This window comes from Pelodiscus sinensis, chromosome 1 (genome assembly GCF_049634645.1).
Source record: "Pelodiscus sinensis isolate JC-2024 chromosome 1, ASM4963464v1, whole genome shotgun sequence".
Classification (NCBI taxonomy): domain Eukaryota; kingdom Metazoa; phylum Chordata; order Testudines; family Trionychidae; genus Pelodiscus; species Pelodiscus sinensis.
The window spans coordinates 98,870,996-98,889,913 of NC_134711.1; the positions used below are offsets into that span (position 1 = coordinate 98,870,996).

At 44.6% G+C, this 18,918-nt stretch overlaps 1 protein-coding gene across 1 annotated transcript in view; it reads left to right on the plus strand.

The window, feature by feature from the left end:
- Positions 1-18,036, plus strand: part of C1H12orf42 (chromosome 1 C12orf42 homolog) — a 237,713-nt gene extending 219,677 nt beyond the window's left edge. The window contains exon 16 of the mRNA XM_075938918.1: positions 16,177-18,036. Coding sequence (XP_075795033.1) covers positions 16,177-16,407 — 231 coding nt within the window. The 3' untranslated portion in view covers positions 16,408-18,036. The remainder of the gene's footprint in view (positions 1-16,176) is intronic.
- Positions 18,037-18,918: the final 882 nt, after the last annotated feature.

Genomic DNA, 18,918 nt, shown 5'->3' on the forward strand with positions numbered 1-18,918 from the left:
ATTTAGCATGATTTGCATATCTTCTTCTGATCACTTTTTCGAAAGAGGTTCTTTCTAAAAAGAAAGTAGTCTAGACGCAGTTCTTTCAAGGAAAGAACAGTGTAAACCTCATTTTTTTAGGAAGAACAGGTCTTTCGAAAAAGGGTTTTTTTCTCAAAAGAACCGTGTTGAGACTACTTTCTTTTCCCAAAGAGCCTCTTTCAAAAAAGTGATCAGAAGAAGATATGCAAAATCACACCAAATTTGCATATCTTCTTTCAAAAGTGAAAGCCCGTCTAGACATGCCCTGAATGCCTGGCTCCATTTATTTCCCCCATTACCAAGAATTTTGTGGACTCAGGAGTCCTTGCAATGGGTCTGACTTTTCCATTTCCTATGTATATCACCAAACCCATGAATCAGAATATTTCAACAACACTCTGGCTTCTTCATCTGGGTAATAATTTTCACTTTCTCTGGGTCTGGCCTGACCCCTGTTCCGTAAATGACCTGGTTTAGAAACTTGAACCTGTCTTCTGAGAATTCTCACTTGTCACTTACCATTAGGCCTTTTTCTGTAGTCCTTCCAGGACTGCAAAGAGAGATGTTGTGTTTGAGTTGATCCGTAGATAAGGATATCATCCATTTGGCAGAGAACCCCTTCCAGACTGTCCAGGACTTGTGATATTTTGCTCTGAACGTGTTCTGGAGCACACAATATACCAACTGTTAGCCTTCTGAAACAAAACCTTTCACATGGTGTGATGAAGTTCCTAAGTAATGCAGTTTCTGCAGCAATGGTATCTGCTAAATAACAGATTGGATATTAATTTTGGGAAGACTTTTCTTTCACTGAGTTGTCCACGTGAGTGTCCAGCACATGAGAATATATGTCACTCTCTACAGCCATTCTCACTGAGCTTGGTGAGGTCTACTCAGATTCAAACTTTGCCATCTGGTTTTGGAACCACTACCATGCCTGTATACCATTCATTTGGGGGCATCTCATTTGGAAATTGTACCTATCCACTATGTGCTCTGCTTCCATCCTGGACATTGAGAAGGAGACTCTCCTAGGTGTTAGCAGACCAAAGACTGCATTTGTATAAGTTTAATGTGGTATTTTCCCCCTGATTTTCCCAGTCTTGGAATAATTTGAGGGACCTTCCTGATCTCAGTTTCTAGGTCCATAGTGACTGGTTCTATCCTTATAAACAGTTCTAGGCTTGTGATTTCATGGCATACATAAGTAGAGATGTCTGTAGGCCACCTACAGTGTAAACCTCCTGGGATGCAATCTCCTTTCCAAGGTTTAAAATGGCCAAGCATCTTCTGTTCACATTTAATGGGGACTGTCCTGGGACTTGGGATATCCCCTCCTCCAGTTGTGTGTGTGTGTGTGTCTTGAAGTGTTGGTGCTTTCATTCTCCTATGTAGTGATTGTGGAGTCATTATTACATCAGTACCTATCTATCAGAACTCTATTTCATTCTTTCTCCAGGTGGTGGTGGTAATCTGTAGGGGTTCTTTTTCACCATCTCCTGTAGTTCAATGTATGTGATCACAGTGTCTTTTGGATCATCTTCTTGAAAGACAGCTGCTAGGACACATTTAGATTGGCAAACTATGTCATAATGTACCTTTTGTAGAAAATTCCCATTTTCTCCCTTGCTGGACAAAGCTCTTTGCCTTGATGGGATTTGCCACACCATGCATATTCTTTCATGCTCTTGCTTTATTCCTTTTCTTTACTTCATGTTAGCCTAGCCCTTTCTGGATCTCTTTTGTGCTTGCACTGGTCTTCATGGGTATTATTTCTGGGCATTCTGAGGTATTTTTCTCCTAATGTCTGTGGTATCTAAAATGGGTTCCTCTTTAGAATTGTTCTTGGGAAGCGTTTGTTGCTTCCTTATCCATGGGCTTTGGAGAACTAGGTTCTTGGCTGTCTCTAATCTGTGATTAAGATCACTTTAGAGTCTTTCTGAGAGTTGGATGTGTCTCAGCCCTACAATGAAACAGTCTTTGATGAGCTCTCCACTCATTTCCTCACAGCCACAGCGTTGGATAAAGTTGTACTGGGTTATTCTGAAGTCATTTGCTGGCTGCCCTTCTCTTGTGTAAGTGAAGTTATGCCTGCTCAAAAATTACATTGTAGCATGGAATGAAATAATTATCCAGTTGTTCTTGAACATTTTTGAACTGTTTCCTCTGAGCATCTGGGAGGCTTCTGGTCCTATTTTCTAGACTAGAGCAAAGTATTCCCTGCTGTCTTCTCTGATTGTTGGTCTAAAGCAGAAGCCTGACAGGACCTCTGGAATCAGAGCAGCTGTGCCTCAGGGTATTAGAAATTAAATTTAGAAAAGTTGTGTCAGATATAACCAAGTCCAATCCTCCACTTTTGTTTGTTGCCTCTGTAGAGTAAGGTCATGTGTTCCTTTAAGAAAGCAAGCTGGTGTTGTGGGATTAGCATTACTTTCAGGCTATGTCTACACTGCAGAGTTTTTGTGCAAAAACTCGTGGAGCATCCACATCTCAAGTACATTTTTGCGCAAGAAAATTGACAGAACAGAGGGGTTTTTGCAGTATGGCTACATCTACACTGGCATGATTTTCCGAAAATGCTTTTAATGGAAAACTTTTCCATTAAAAGCATTTTCAGAAAAGCACGTCTAGATTGGCAGGATGCTTTTCCACAAAAGCACTTTTTGCGGAAAAGCGTCTGTGGCCAATCTAGACGCGGTTTTCTGCAGAAAAGCCCTGATCGCCGTTTTTGCGATCGGGGCTTTTTTGCAGAAAACAGTACTGTGCTGTCTACTCTGGCCCTTTTGCACAAAAGTCTTTCGGAAAAAGACTTTTGCCCAAATGGGAGCAGCATAGTATTTCAGGAAAAGCACTGACGATCTTACATGAGATCGTCAGTGCTTTTGTGGAAATTCAAGCGGCCAGTGTAGACAGCTGGCAAGTTTTTCCGCAAAAGCAGATGATTTTGTGGAAAAACTTGCCAGTCTAGACACAGCTTATAGGTATTGCTCTTTGTACGGGGAATAACTCCTTTTTGTGCAAGAGCTCTTGTGCAAAAAGGTGTGTGTGGATGGGAAACAGGATTTTAGTGCAAAAACAGCCTATCGAAAGAAGCAAAGTTGCCCTGGTGGCCACTTTGTTAAAAACAATAATCACTTTCTTGCGAGAAAGCATCCATGCAGTCTGGACACTCTCTTGCACAAAAGTGCATCGTTTTTCTGATGCACTTTTGCAGTGTGGACACACTCTAGTGCAAGAAGTTTTTGCGGAAGATCTCTTCTGCAAAAAGCTTCATGCGCAAGAAGCCTGCAGTGTAGACAAAGCCTTTGTGTTCCCTACTTTCCTATTCTCACTCCCCATAGTAAAATTTGGGTTCACCATAGTAGTTCTCTCTGGGTATGTCTACACTACAAAGTTAGTTCGAACTAACGGACGTTAGTTCGAACTAACTTTAATAGGTGCTACACTAGCGCTCCGCTAGTTCGAATTTGAATCGAACTAGCGGAGCGCTTAGTTCGAACTAGGTAAACCTCATTTTACGAGGACTAACGCCTAGTTCGAACTAGCTAGTTCGAACTAAGGGCTGTGTAGCCCTTTAGTTCGAACTAGTGGGAGGCTAGCCCTCCCCAGGTTTCCCTGGTGGCCACTCTGGCCAACACCAGGGAAACTCTATGCCCCCCTCCCGGCCCCGGACCCCTTAAAGGGGCACGGGCTGGCTACGGTGCCCGTGCCAGGTGCAAGCCTGCCAGCACCCAGCTAGCAGACCCTGCACCTGGCACGGCACAGAGCCACCCACCCGATGCCCCCCAGCCCACCCCCTCTTGCCGGGACCAGGCTGGCGGCTCCCGGGAGTTTGCCCTGGACCGCAAGAGGCGGGCACCTTCCTGGGCTAGTGCGGACATCGTGGACCTCGTCCACGATCTCCGCACTAGGCACAGGAAAGTGGCCGTCTAGGGCAGGAGAGCTGCCAGCCTGGCCACCCAGGACCAGGTGTGCATGAAAATCAAGGGGGTCCACTGAGACCCCCGACACTGAGCCCTGAGCTTACAATGGCCGTCCTGGGTCAGACCAAAGGTCCATCTAGCCCAGTAGCCTGTCTGCCAACAGCGGCCAACCCTAGGGACCCTGGAGGGGATGGACCGAAGACAATGACCAAGCCATTTGTCTCGTGCCATCCCTCTCCAGCCTTCCACAAACTTTGGGCAGGGACACCACTCCTACCCTCTGGCTAATAGGACTCCATGGACCCAACCTCCATGACTTGATCTCACTTCCCTTTAAACTCTGTTCTAGTTCTAGCCTTCACAGCCTCCTGCAGCAAGGAGTTCCACAGGTTAACTATTTGCTTTGGGAAGAAGAACAACTTTCTCTTACTAGTTTCAAGCCTGCTACCCATTCCTTTCCTGTGGTGTCCTCTAGTCCTTCTTTATGGGAACTCAGGAAGAACTTTTCTGAATGCACCCTCTCCACCCAACCCCTTCTTTTAGAGACCTCTATCCTGTCCCCCTCCGTCTCCTCTTTTCTAAGTTGAACAGTCCCAGTCTCTGTAGCCTCTCTTCATCTGGGACCTGTTCCCAACCCCTGATCATGTTAGTTGCCCTCCCCTCTCCCAGCCTTTCTCTTCCCCTCTCCCACCTCCTTTTCCCAGTCTCCCCCAGTTTTTTTTCAATAAAGACAGAGTCAATGTTGGAAGAAACGTTATCTTTATTTTGTACATCAATAAGAAGGGGGGCTAAGGAAGGGTAAGTGGAAGGAGGTGAGGGAGGAATGGGGTACGAGCCCCCGATGGGGAGGACTGGGCTGGCTCTGCGGGCTTCTGGGGGTGGAAGCTCTCCTGCAGCCCCCCAATTACTCCCTCTCCCCAGATGGCAGCCTGCGGCAAGTGCAGCTGGGCTGATGGCCGAGTGGTGTGATGTGCCCAGTGTGGGCACTCAGGGCACTCCAAGCCAGAACTTCTTTGCAAGCGGGGCACCCCTTAGAACTGTGTGTCCGGGGTGGGGGTCGGGACCCTTTAAGCGCAGCCCTCGGCTAGCCTGAGACAGCATCTCCATGCTCTAAGTCCTCCTTTTATGCCCTGCCGGCACTGCTTCCGGCCATCCTTAAGCCCTGTTCAGAGTCCACTCAATGTGGACTTGCTAGTTCGAACTAGCAAAACGCTAGTTCGAACTAGTTTTTAGTTCTAGATGCGTTAGTTCGAACTTGCTTAGTTCGAATTAACTAATTCGAACTAAGTTAGTTCGAACTAGCGCTGTAGTGTAGACGTACCCTCTGAGCTATGCTTGTCACGCCTTTTCCCTGTCTGTTCTGCTGCTACATGTGTCTGCAGCTTTTCAGCTCTTCTGGCTGGGCTGGAGGGCTTGCTTGTCTGTTTTCCTTCCTGTGATCTGTCAGATCTTTATTCAACCCCATTCTCACACTATCCAGAGATCACAGAGTCCCAGCATACTGTCGTTGGTGTGAATATGGTAAGACTGATTTAATTTCCTATTTTATACAGACTCTTAACTCCTTGCTTCATGCCCCTTGGTAACAGCTCTAAACATTCACAGTAACCTGGTTTCTACCCCAGTTTATCCCCTGCAGAAGTTCTGAGAAGCAGCAAATAGTTATCCTGATTGAACTGTACCTCTGAGGATTTGCCCACCCAGAAGATTAAAGTCCCTTTTTTACCTGGGGAAAAATAGACTGTGTGGGAAGATCTTGTGAAGTTTCTCTTGGTCTCTTTTTTCCCCCAGAAGATGTTATTTTTGCATGAGCTGTGGAAAGTTCCTCACTGAGATGCAGTAGGCCGACAGCTTCCGCGGGCCCCTGGGAAAGATGTATGTGGGGCCAGCTCTGTACCCCGAAATGGGTGGAGACTTGGGTAGAAGGGGCAGAGCCAGGGCAGCCAGCCTCAGTGCCACCAGGCCCACAGCACTGGACCTCCCCCAGCCATCAGCTGTGTAGAGTGCATAGTGCAATGTTCTGGTGGGGATTTAAAGGGCCTAAGGCTCTGGCCGCCACTGCTGCTGCAGTAGCAGTGCTGGACCCTGGGCAACTACCCTTGTTGGTCCCCCTCTCCTCCCCCTCCGCCCCACATAGATGGGCCTGCTGAGAGAACATAGAAGGCCCCAAGGCTATTAGTGCTCAGGGATTCAGTGAGGCTGGTTCCTCTGCCTTACCTCCGAATTTCACTATGGTGGGGCAATCTTAGATGGTTTCTGGCTCAACTCACACTGCTGGCCTCATTATTAATCAAGCCGCCAGAGTGAGATTAGATGTGGGACAAATGGAAATTTTGCCTATCATGTGCATGGAGTGTGAGCCAAGGTGGGGGGCACATTTCTTCTCAAATCTTCCAGCCAATCATTTGTCTTTGGAGGCTAATGTAACCTGAGCCCCTCTGTATAGAGACTGCACAAATTGTTTTGGTAGATGATTATCTCTTGGTGTCCATTCTGATACTGTCAGATCTACCAGCTGACTTGGATCATCATAAGATGTTTCTGAGTTGCCTGGGAACCTGAAGGTAAGTAGGCTTTTTCAAAAGATTCTTTCTAAGAAACCCCTTTCGAAAAAGAGTGTCTAGACTACAAACAGTACTTTCAAAAAAGCAAGCCACTTTTTCGAAAGAGAGCACCCAGGCAGTCTGGATGCTCTCTTTCAAAAAAGCACAGTTTGCATCACATAACACCTTTTTTCGAAAGAGCACTTTCAAAAAAAGGCATTCTTCCTCGTAAAATGAGGTTTTCTGCAATCGAAAAAAATGCCGCGTTCTTTTGATTTACTTTCGAAAGAACGCGGCAGCAGTCTAGACACAGAGGAAGTTTTTTTTTTTAAAAGACCACTTTTTTTGAAAAAAACCCTGTAGTCTAGACACACCCTCAGTGATTATACTTATTTCTGAGAGGTCACAGGAGGCTGCCACAAACAATTACCCTCTGCTCTGTGGGGGTATGTCTACACTACCCCGCTAGTTCGAACTAGCGGGGTAATGTATGCATACCGAACGTGCAAATGAAGCCCGGGATTTGAATTTCCCAGGCTTCATTTGCATAAGCCGGCCGGCGCCATTTTTAAATGCCGGCTTGTTCGAACCCCATGCCGCGTGTAGCCGCGCGGCACGGGGTTCGAACAAGCCGGCATTTAAAAATGGTGCCGGCCGGCATATGCAAATGAAGCCCAGAAAATTCAAATCCCGGGCTTCATTTGCACGTTCGGTATGCATACATTATCCTGCTAGTTCGAACTAGCGGGGTAGTGTAGACATACCCTGGGTTCCTTCATATGGGGTCTTCAGGACTCCATCTTGCCTCTTCTTTTTTGTCCATCAGATTGTTAGGAGGGATAGTGAGGAGGCATGGGCTGCACCCAGCTCTGTATCTGTTACATGCCTTATTCGGTGTTTGCTAGGTGTTGGGTTTGTCAATACCTGGGCAGTGGTTGACAGTGAGCTGACTGCAGCTCAATACAGAGAAGGCAAAAGTTATGTTGTAAGGATGGAGGAAGCAACCAGAAAATGTGGTAATTATATTGACTCTCTTAACTGGGGGTTTATACCCACCATTTGTGAATCAAGTTTGTAATTTGGGAAGCATTATTAGATGCTCAGCTGCTAATAGATGATCCTAAAGCAGTAAAAATGAGGCCAACTGGTTTTATTTTCATCTATCTCTATCTAAGAGAGTTGCGATCATTTATTTTGTGTACAGAATTGGCTACCTTTATCTATCTATCTATCTATCTATCTATCTATCTATCTATCTATCTATCTATCTATCTATCTATCTATCTATCTATCTATCTATCTATCTATCTATCTATGCACCCCTTTATTTATTTGCATTGCCATAGCACCTAGGACCCCCCATCATGGACCAAGGCATCATTATGCCACACATTGTGCAAACAATGACAAAAAAAAGAGTCCTTGTCTAAGCGCTTGTACCCCAAATAAAACAAGAGGCAACAGATGGAAACAATCAGATGGAAGGGCACAAGGAAACAACATTAGACAATATAGAAGGCAGTGATCTCAGCACATCTGCAGATTAATCATCAATTTTGTTGTAAGAGTCATGGAAAAGGAGAGTTTTAAAGAAGAGTTTGAAGGAGGAGACTGAGTTGGTTTTGCAAATGTTCACAGGAAGCTATTCCCAAGTGTGAGAGGCAGCGTGTGAGAAAGCACAAAGATGCTTGGTTGAAAATTTAACAAGTGGGTAATGGAGGCATCATTGACTGAACAAAGGCTTAAATTGACATTTCAGTAGAGATTGAGAAATTATAGGTATGGTGGGGATAGATCCATAGGGCAGTTTATGTTTTGGTGCACTAGAGAAGGGGAACCAATGAAGTGATTGCAGCGAGAGGAGTGACATGATCAAATGATGAGCGAGGAGAATAATCTGTGCGACAGTATTCTGAATGGGTATGGGATGGGAAAAGTTGGGTTTGTCAAGGCCAGAGAAAAGGAGAACTGTAACAGAGACCCAAGACGATCAGAGCCTGGAGGAGAGTTTTAGAGGTATGGCCTGAGGAAAAGACTGTATCTTAGGGTATGTCTAGACTACATGCCTCTGCCGACAGAGGCATGTAAATTAGACATACTGACATAGTTAATGAAGCGGGGATTTAAATATCCCCCGCTTCCTTAAAATAAAAATTGCCGCTGCGCTGTGCCGGCTCAGCTGGTCTTCGGCACAGCACGGCAGTCAAGATGCAGATCGGTCGACAGGGAAGCCTTTGTCAACCGCTCCCTTATGCCTCATGAAACGAGGTTTACAAGAGTGGTTGACAAAGACGTTCCCTGTCGACCGATCCATGTCTTGACTGCCACGCTGTGCCAAAGATCAGCTGAGCTGGCACAGCACAGCGGCCATTTTTATTTTAATGAAGCTGGGGATATTTAAATCCCTGCTTCACTGACTATGTCGGGTAGTGTAATTTACATGCCTCTGTCGGCAGAGGCATGTAGTCTAGACATACCCTTAGAGATGTTAGGCAGAAAGATTGGCAAGATTTTGACAGCACCTTGTTGTGAGGACTTAGAGATATCCAAGACCAAGACAATGTGCAGGCTGCCAGCCTGAGTGACAGGCAGGGCGAAGGCATTGTAACTGTGTAACTGTGAAGCGAAGGAGTAAGGAGGGTGTGAAGGTGCTAGGGAGAGTAAGAGCTCTGTTTTAGCCTTGTTGAACTGACAGATAGACATTCATGAGGAGGTATCAGAGAAACAGGCAGAGATTTTAATTTGGGTGGAAGGAGACAGGTTTGGAGTAGAGGCAGATCTATGCATCTTCCCATAGAGACGGTAGTTGAATTTGTGATTCCCCAAACATCACCTATGCCTTCTTCACCTTGAGATTAGACTATTTCTACATAGGGCTATGTCTTAAATCAAGGTGCAAACAGAAGCTAAAGCCAAATGTAACGGGTCACTTTTTAGATAGTTTCTCACCATAAGCACATGACAAGTTCTCTGTGTTCCAGGAGCTAAGCTGGCTCTGTTGATTTTCAGGTGGAATTTAAAGAATTAGTTTTCACCTAAAAAGCCCTAAACAGCTTGGCACTACCAGTCTGACCTCCGCAGTTGCAATCAGTTGAGGCTGTCATGTTGGAGCTGCCTTGGTTTCAAGAGTGAGCTACCATCGGGAACTCTTCTTATGAGAACTTTAGAACTCACTGTCTCATGCCCCTAAAATGTTTAGAGCTGGAGTGGGGAGCCAAAGGCTGGGTTTGGAAGAGGAATCTTCACTCTTGGTTATAGGGAAACATATAGCATTTAGCTTTATTTTGTGAATAATGTATTTTAATTTATAGCAACGTTGCTGAGAACCCTGGTTAGACATTAGCTAATGTTCTGAATAAATAAATAATGTTTTGAATTAATAATATGAATTGTAAATTGTAATTTCCCAAGTCAAAGGGAGCATGTCACGCTGGTTAAAGCAAATAAGTAGGATCCAGGACACCTAGGTTTTCCTCCTGCATTTGCCACTGACTTGCTGCATGACCTGAGGAGCTCACTTAGTTTTCCTCTACCTTAGTTTCCCTGTCTGTAAAATGGAGATAATCATTAACTGTCCCACAGGGTTCTGATTGGATCAATTCATTGATGTTTATAAAGCGTTTTGATGCCTTAGCACAGAAGAGGCTACAGAAGGGCAAAGTATTGTAGTAAAACTTTTGATCCTTACTGTTCATTCAGATGAATCAGAATTAAGCATTTTTCACTGTCTGAGGTGTTTGAAGTTTCATTTGTGTGAAGAATTTAGCTTAACGTCAAATACAGAAGGTTTTGGAAACCATTCACCTTGAAGATTGGCAAAACTGGCATATTCAAAGCAGAAGTGAAAGGCATGTTTTATCTGTGTTGCCCTTTGTAATTATGCTGCTGAATAACAGCAGTATTATCACACCAGGGTTAGTGCCAGAGGATTACCCAAAGTTTTTTAAATGGGATGCTAAAGTGGTGCAAACAGGTGCACAGACAAAGAGCAAAAAGAGGGGAGAAAAGTGAGAGAAAGAAAGCTGAGGCCTAGTTTCAGCCACATAGCAAAATTAATGGTTTCTCTGAATGGCGTGGTTAGATTACCATTGAACTTGTAAAATTAAAGGAAGGAGTCAGATTCTTCATTACACTCTTATTTTAATTTAAGCAAAGGGGGTCACCCTTAATTGTGCATTACCTCAAAAAACCTTTTCACTGGAATAATTTTGCAGCAGGCAAAGTGACTCCTAAGAATAATAGTGCTGTCTGAAATCAGTAGGCCAATAGTTCCCTTTACAAACTGTATCCTGCTAACTGAAAATTCTCTTTGAGTGACCCACAGGCACAAACCCAGAGAGAAAGAAGACTTCCAAATTAACTGAAAAGGGCCTTAAAATAGAAACAAATCAAAACTTGATTTTTCGGTCATAAAATATTTGCTTGCTGTTGATAATTTTGTAGTAGTTTTTTGTTGATTTGGTATGTTTATATACTTGGCAGCCATAGGGACATTTTTCACTAGTCACACCTCAAACACAAGTTTGCATGGTTCATTTGTGAGATTAAATCCTGGGACGCATGTTGCTCTTCCATGCCAAGTGGAGGCTGGGTTTGGCAGGACTTCCACAACATTGAAAGCGGGTAGTCTGACGGAATTTCTGCATTCATCCCAGTTCTTAGTTTCTCTCTATGGGGAGGGCACTGTGTATTTGGTTACATGGCACTCAAGGAGCCTTCCTGGCAAGGGGAGGCTGCAGATTGGTTGATGTCAACAGTGTCCCCTATGGACCTGTGAAAAGCCACATAGGTTAGTCAACCTAGGACGATGGTGACTGACAAGACATGCTTTCTGTTGGTCACCCTTCCCAGCTCTCCCCTCAGCTGATCACATAAATTCATGGTGGCCTTTGGACAGGGCTGGATTACCCAATAGGCAGACAAAGCACGTGCTTAGGGCACCAGCAAAGCAGGGGCACCAAAAAACATGAAATTTTACGGTATAGTATTAAAAACATACACTGGCCTTGACTCACTGTTTGAAGGATAAGGAAATCTCTAAAGCAAGGCCTGCCTTACCCTACTCTTCCCTTCCTTCACTTGCCTCAGCACATACTACCCCTGGTTTGAATCATGCTGGTTGGCCCAGATTCTCAGCCAACGTAAACCAGGGGCCCTTTGACCATCACTGATTTGTGCTAGCTCAGAATTTGACCCACACAGCATGTTTTTAATTGTGGTTAATAGAACTTGATAAGTGCAAGTGGGAAAAAAAACATAGGGTGAGATTTTCAAAGTATCTATCTCCTATTGACTCTCAGCAGCAGGCATTAAACAATGATTTGTTTGGACTACTGGAAGTTCTGACTCAATGAATACTATAAAGGCTGGTCTGACAGCCTTGTATTGAGAGAGTCTCTGTAAGCATTTTTTATTTTGAGTGGGCAGAGTGGAGGGTAAATCCTGACTGTTGCTTTTGCAGCACAAAATAAATATCAGATGGGCTTCTTTGACATAATTGAATACACAGAGCAGGATTTAATGCTGTACACATTACTTCTGTAAGAGGGAACTTTATCCTAGAGGTTTCTGGGAACACTGGAAAAGGTAGGTAGCTAATAAAAAGATTATTGGAAAAAGAGTTGTTGATTTCTGAAGTCTAAGGCACTGAAGAGGAGAACAGCAGCAATGGTTATTGAGTTGTCTAGTGTGACACAAATCACATGGAAGCACAGCTGCTTGGAGAAAGCATGATGTCGAACTGCCCTTGCTGTATGCACTGCATTCACTGTACAGAAAGAGGCAATGCTAAACCATGCAGCTGTGATGTGCCATGACACAGGTGAATGCCGCTGATGTACGCTGCCAGTGCGGTTGACAGACAGAAGGCTGTTATTATCATTTCTGTGGGCTGGTCTGAACCACAGCCTCCTCTTTGTTCACCACATAGCAGGAATACCACTGCAAGCCTACAGAACACTTTGTTTTATAAGCTCTGGGCATGGTGAGGCTTTTTATCTGCACTGTGCTTGAAGGGAAGGGTTCTTGGCAAGCTGTTTCTGCAGGTGGAAGCATTGCTTGGGCCATTGGAAAGTTTCTTGGGATTTCTCTCCAATGGGGTTTGGGAGGGTGTTTGTCACCCTGTTTATCTGAAAAGTAATGGAACCCAGACATGATGCATGCCATTATTACTTAGCTCACATGTGGTTAGAACTGAAGTACTGAAAATCCCCCCTGGAACTGTGGGAACGACCTATGGAGGGAGTCAGCACAGTTCACGAGTAACTTTGTTTCAGAGGAAGGATAGTCTTGTGATTGAGGTACTGATTCTCGGCACGTGTTGGCTCAATTCCTGCCTCTGCCACTGGTTCCCTAGGAGATCTTACACAAATTGATTAATCTCTTTGTGCCTAGGTTCCCTATCTGAAATCTGGGGATGATACTCCTCCTTTTTCCCACTGTTTATCTTTTCTGTTTAGTTTTTCAGCTCTTTGAGTCAGGAACTCTTTCACTCTGTGTTTGTAGTATGTGTTTGTCAGGGGTAGGGGGCCCTGATCTTGGATGGGCCCAAAATGATACCATAATACAAATAATGATCAACCCAGAGGACCTTGTACTACACAGCAGGTAGCAGAAGTGAACTTGTGATTCCAGAGGGTAACTTTAGGGATGAATTTGCACCTATCTGTTTTTGAAAGTAGTATAACTGTGTATGTGCATGTTATTGGCAGGGGAGGAATTCATTATGGGTCTGAAGGAGTGATCAAGAGCTATGGAACATGCATTAGGTATCTCAGAATGTCTCTAGGGGTATGTCTAGACTACAGGGTTTTGTTGACAAAAGTGGACTTTTGTCAACAAAACTATACCTGCATCTACACTGCCGATGAGTTCTGTTGACATAACATTGACAGAACTCAGCAGTTTTGTCGACAGTTGTAAACCTCATTCTATGAGGAATAAAACCTTTTGTTGACAGAGTTCTGTTGACAGTAGGCGTTATTGCATCTACACTGTCCTTTGCATCTACACTCTCATGTCGACAAAGCGTCTTGCTTTGTCGACAGAACTGGATGTAGTCTAGATGCTCTTTGTCGACAGAAGCTTTGTCGACAGTATCTGTTTTGCCAGCCCGGTAGCTGTCAGACTTTGGCCACAGCTGTAGCAGTTTATGCGTTTAGCTCTGAAGGTCCCTGATTTGATCCTCAGTGCGTTGGCCAACAGGGTGGCCATCCTAGAAATAGCAAGGCAGGATCTGTCGATAGTATTTGAGGGAGCATGGTCTATGGGTTAGGGACTTAGCTAGACTCCCAGAATCCTTGCTCCTGTGCTGTTGTCAACTGCGCAAGTAGACTGGTAAAAGCAGACACCAACAAATTGCTCTTGCTTGAAGGTAAAATGCCATTACACACCAACAGTCTGGCTCTCAGACTTCCTATCCCACCAGCGATGTGCCTGCTGCTACCCACTGCTACTCTGAGTGGCATCCTCAGCTCTGTTGTGCTGCTCTTCAAGACAGTTCCAGTGTCCATGTTTCCTCAAACAAAGAAAGACAGAGAGGGTACGTCTAGACTACAGGGTTTTGTTGACAGAAGTTTTGTCGACAGATACAGGCAGTCCCCGACTTATGCGGATCCGACTTATGTCGGATCCGCAGTTACAAACGCGGCTTTTCTCACCCCAGAGGACATGGTCTGCGGGACCTCGTGGTCCCGCCGCCCGTGTACTCCGGGGCGAGAAAAGCTGCTCCGCGTCTCCCTGGTCAGTTTCAGCAGCAGCTGAATCAGGATGCCTGAGTCAGAGCAGCTGGGGTGCTGCTGGGTTGCTCCAGTAGCGCCAAGGAGTCGCGCTACTGGAGCAACCCAGCAGCACCCCAGCTGCTCTGCCCCAGGCGTCCCCAAGTCAGCCGCTGCTGAAACTGACCAGCGGCTGACTACAGGAAGCCCGAGGCAGAGTTGCTCTGCCCCAGGCTTCCTGGAATCAGCCGCTGATCAGTTTCAGCAGCAGCTGACTTGGGGACGCCTGGGTTTCTTAAGTTGAATCTGTATGTAAGTCAGAACTGGCGTCCAGATTCAGCCACGGTTAAAACTGATCAGTTTCAGCAGCGGCTGACGCCAGTTCTGACTTACATACAGATTAAACTTAAGAACAAACCTACAGTCCCTATCTTGTACGTAACCCGGGGACTGCCTGTACTGTTGACAAAACTTCTGTCGACAAAGAGCGTCTAGACTACATCCAGTTCTGTCGACAAAGCAAGCCACTTTGTCGACATAACAGTGTGGACGCAAAGAACAGTGTAGATGCAATAATGCCTTCTATCGACAGAACTCTGTCAACTGTGGAGGCAGGAAAAGAGAATAAGAGAATTTGTGTGCAGCCATCTTGGTCTTGTTAACAAGAGAGCAAGAGTCAGGCTAAGTCTGTGGCCTGACAACCCAAGATCTGTAATTAGACGCTGCCTTTGCCTCTCGCCTCTATTTAGAGATAAGGATAGAATGCTGACTCTGGCAGGGACCTTGAGATAAGGAGCATCTGGGTGGAACTAAATAACTGTTAACCATTGGTATTTGTAATGGGAAGGAGACTAATTGTTATTGTTATTATATCTAATAGACAGTATATAAACTGCTTCACAATTGCTTGTATTCGAAGATCTGCCTCAGAAGGGGGGCTTCCCCCCATCCGAACCAGTTTTTCCCTTGCTGCAGCTCGTAATAAAACTGCCTCTGGCTACTTGTTGCTTACAAACGCAGAGTGAAGGCTTGTTTTCTTCCACACAACAAAAGGCGTTATTCCTCATAGAATGAGGTTTACATACGTCGACAAAACTGCTGAGTTTTGTCGACGTTATGTCGACATAACTCAAAGGCAGTGTGGACGCAGGTATAGTTTTGTCGACAAAAGTCCACTTTTGTCGACAAAACCCTGTAGTCTAGACACACCCAGAGAGTGATTTTCCATTCTATTTTGAAAAGTGCAGATGCTAATAGGAAGTATTATTACATGTAGCCCATCAATGGGACTAAAATGGTTGGTCTTTGGTATTGACACAAGATATTACTGCATAAGAGTGGGATCCAGAGCTCTGTTGAAAATCTAACCTGCTATCTGCCATTATAATATATTTTTAAAATGACCACAGCCTCTACCCCTGGTAAGGTCAAATTGTTTCAGCAGAGCAGTACAAATGGATTTTGAATCCGCCCTAACTAGACTGATGTAGTTTCCAGGGGTGAGCGAGACCCCAGGTTGGTGTACAGCTGGCAGAGCTAACTTTGCACCAGCCCCACCTGACACAGAGGATTTCAGGTCCTGCTTTGGGCAGGGCCAGGGTATTCCATTGTGGGAAGCGGTGTGATGTAGGCTGAGGGGAGTGGAGCAGAAGAAGAATGTTCTGCTCTCCAGATGGCAGAGCATGGTCCTTAGCGGATCATTCTAGCCAGTGTACATTAGAACATCCCTATGGTTATTTGGAGGGGCAGCTTGGTCAGTGGCTGTCCCCAGGATTAAGGGAGGGGGGAAATGATTTATAGTAATCTTTGCCTTTCTTAGCATCCTCAGCAGCACCGAGCAAGACCCAGAGATTGCCCCCATACTATTTGACAGGGAGCTGACACTGTTAGTGACAATTACAAGAGGGGGGGAAAACACCCTGCAAATGAAAGGAAACTGGCAGTAAGAACAATAACCTCCTTATTGTTTTCCAGCAATTATTTCTGTGCAATATTGGCTCTCACTCCAGCAGCATCACAGTGGATCAACTTTTGGTAGAGCTAAAGGCTGGAGGGATAAGTGAAGAACACAAGAAAGCCGTGCAGAGAGAACTGCGACACATCCAGGAACTAGATCTTCTTGATTTCTTGACTTACCTGCCACTCTTCATTCTTATCCACAACTCAGTCGTGGCCAATCCACTGGATGATTCAAGAACAATATGACCTTAGCTAGCAGAAGTGAAGTCGATGTCTTATGAAGGCTTCTGATTTACCATTTCTCAGTAGTCCCCATGGATTGTGGCATTGGGAAAGAACAACAAAGATGCAATTCCAATCCATGTGTAAATACAGCAAGGCCTAATCTGGAGCCCTCATTGCCCCCTAGTAGCCCTTACAGGGGTAAATCCGACAGCAGCTCAAATACTGAGATTTGTAAATGTAAATTTTGAGGGCACATCTGGTACCCACAGAGACAGTGGCTGAGCCACAGTCCTGGAAATGTTTCCAATAATTAAACTGCGATGACAAGAGTATGAAAACATTTGTAGACCCATGGAGCCACATGTTTTAAGGCCTTGGCAACCACATTTGTGCTCAAACTGGTGACTTCATGAAGGTGTCTTGAATGGGAAGAGTTGGAACCAGAGCTCTGTTGAAAATCTAGCCTGCTATCTGCCATTATAATATATTTTTTGATGATTGTGATATACTAATATAATGAGTAGGAATTCCCCTTTCTCCATTTATCTCAGTCATTGTACTTCATAGTCTGGTTAGAGTGAGTGGCCTATAATTATTGCACATCAACTGGTTATTTCTGGTACGTGGTAAGAAACAGGCGGGAAGCACAAAGTATTAATTTTGCCTTTTCAATCTGATCAGAAACATTTTGAAATGATATTGTTAAACTATTATTGGGTGAAGTGAGATAAACGACATCTGATTCTGGGTAGTCAGCCACCAAAGGAACCTTGATCTGCCTAAAAGAGTCAAAAGGAAGAAAATATATCCAACAATAGCTGGTCCCAGTGGACTTGCAAGGATGTTGTCTCATGGGGCGGGAGGGGGGAAGTTGATGTCATGTACAGCAGCCTGTAAGACCTTACAGTTGACTCCTATAGAATCTTTGCTTTGTCTTCAGTGGGAGTTTTGATTTACTAATATAAGCTGTAGCAAATGATTTTCACTGTGTTTTTTGTAGCAGTCACAGGTCCTTCAAAAGGAGATTGCTGAGATACCTAATGCAAAGCACTCTGGACCAAATCCTCAGCTGGTGGAAAACAAAGTACTGTACCAGCTAAGGCCCTGGCAATGTATATTTGGACCTTACACATATTGTTGTGCATGCCTGCCAACCTTAATGAGAATGCAGCAAATACATACTGAAGTTGGTATATTTATTGCCTGGAAACATGACTGGGACTTGCACTCCTCATTGGCTTAAGCTTTAAATACCTATCTAGACTGTTTAAGTAATAATAAAATAATTCACTTGCACTACAGGAAAGTGATAGGATGACTTAATTATATGTTCAGTTGATCAATGCAATGTGAAAACAGGTAAATCAATATTTTATTGCATTATTGTAAACTGCGGCAAGAGCTTATTAGATCACAGATAGCGAACTGACATTCAAGCGCATGTAAGTGAATCAAATTCTGAACAAACATTGTTTGTGCAATTTAGAAAGTTAATACCTTCCAGTTGAGTAGATTTGTTTCTAATGACTATAACAGCTGTTTGTTTAAATCACAGGCATGCAGTATTCAAACATGATCCTAACTCACCTGGGAATTCAATTCAGAGCACTTTGTGAGAAGCTGGGTCACAGTGTATTAAAATAAACCCATCATGACATAACAGTAACTGTTTCATTGTAGTTATCAGTTCTATGTGTGCGTTTTTCCCCTTAAAAATGCTAAAATATTTTTTCCCTTAAAAATGCTAAAATATTTATGGCCTAATGTAGTTGTTCTGGTTATAGAAGAATATGACAACTTCAGTATGGGGAACTCCTAGGGTGTGTCTAGACTACATGCCTCCTTCGACGGAGGCATGTAGATTAGCGAGATCGGAAGAGGGAAATGAAGCCGCGATTAAAATAATCGCGGCTTCATTTAAATTTAAATGGCTGCCCCGATCTGCCGATCAGCTGTTTGTCGGCAGATCGGGGGAGTCTGGACGCGATGCCCCGACAAAGAAGCCTTTCTTCATCGACACAGGTAAACCTGGTTTCACGAGGCTTACCTGTGTCGATGAAGAAAGGCTTCTTTGTCGGGGCATCGCGTCCAGACTCCCCCGATCTGCCGACAAACAGCTGATCGGCAGATCGGGGCAGCCATTTAAATTTAAATGAAGCCGCGATTATTTTAATCGCGGCTTCATTTCCCTCTTCCGATCTCGCTAATCTACATGCCTCCGTCGAAGGAGGCATGTAGTCTAGACACACCCCTAGTCACTTGTGGTCTTCCAAGCTTGGACCCTCCATGCACTTGAACATTCACATTTATATTTATATTACAATATAGCCTACAATCTCCAAATTGGAGTGAGGCCTAAATGTTCTGTAAAGTGAGACTGTTTCTGCCCCACAAAGAACTTACAGTCTACATAGAAAAGGAAAAAGTATAGAAACAGGGAGTTTGTCTACATGGAGAGTTAGTGTGTAGCAAGCTGGGAAATAAATGCACAGCACACTAGCTTTCTGCATGCTCACTGGCTGCATGGGCCCT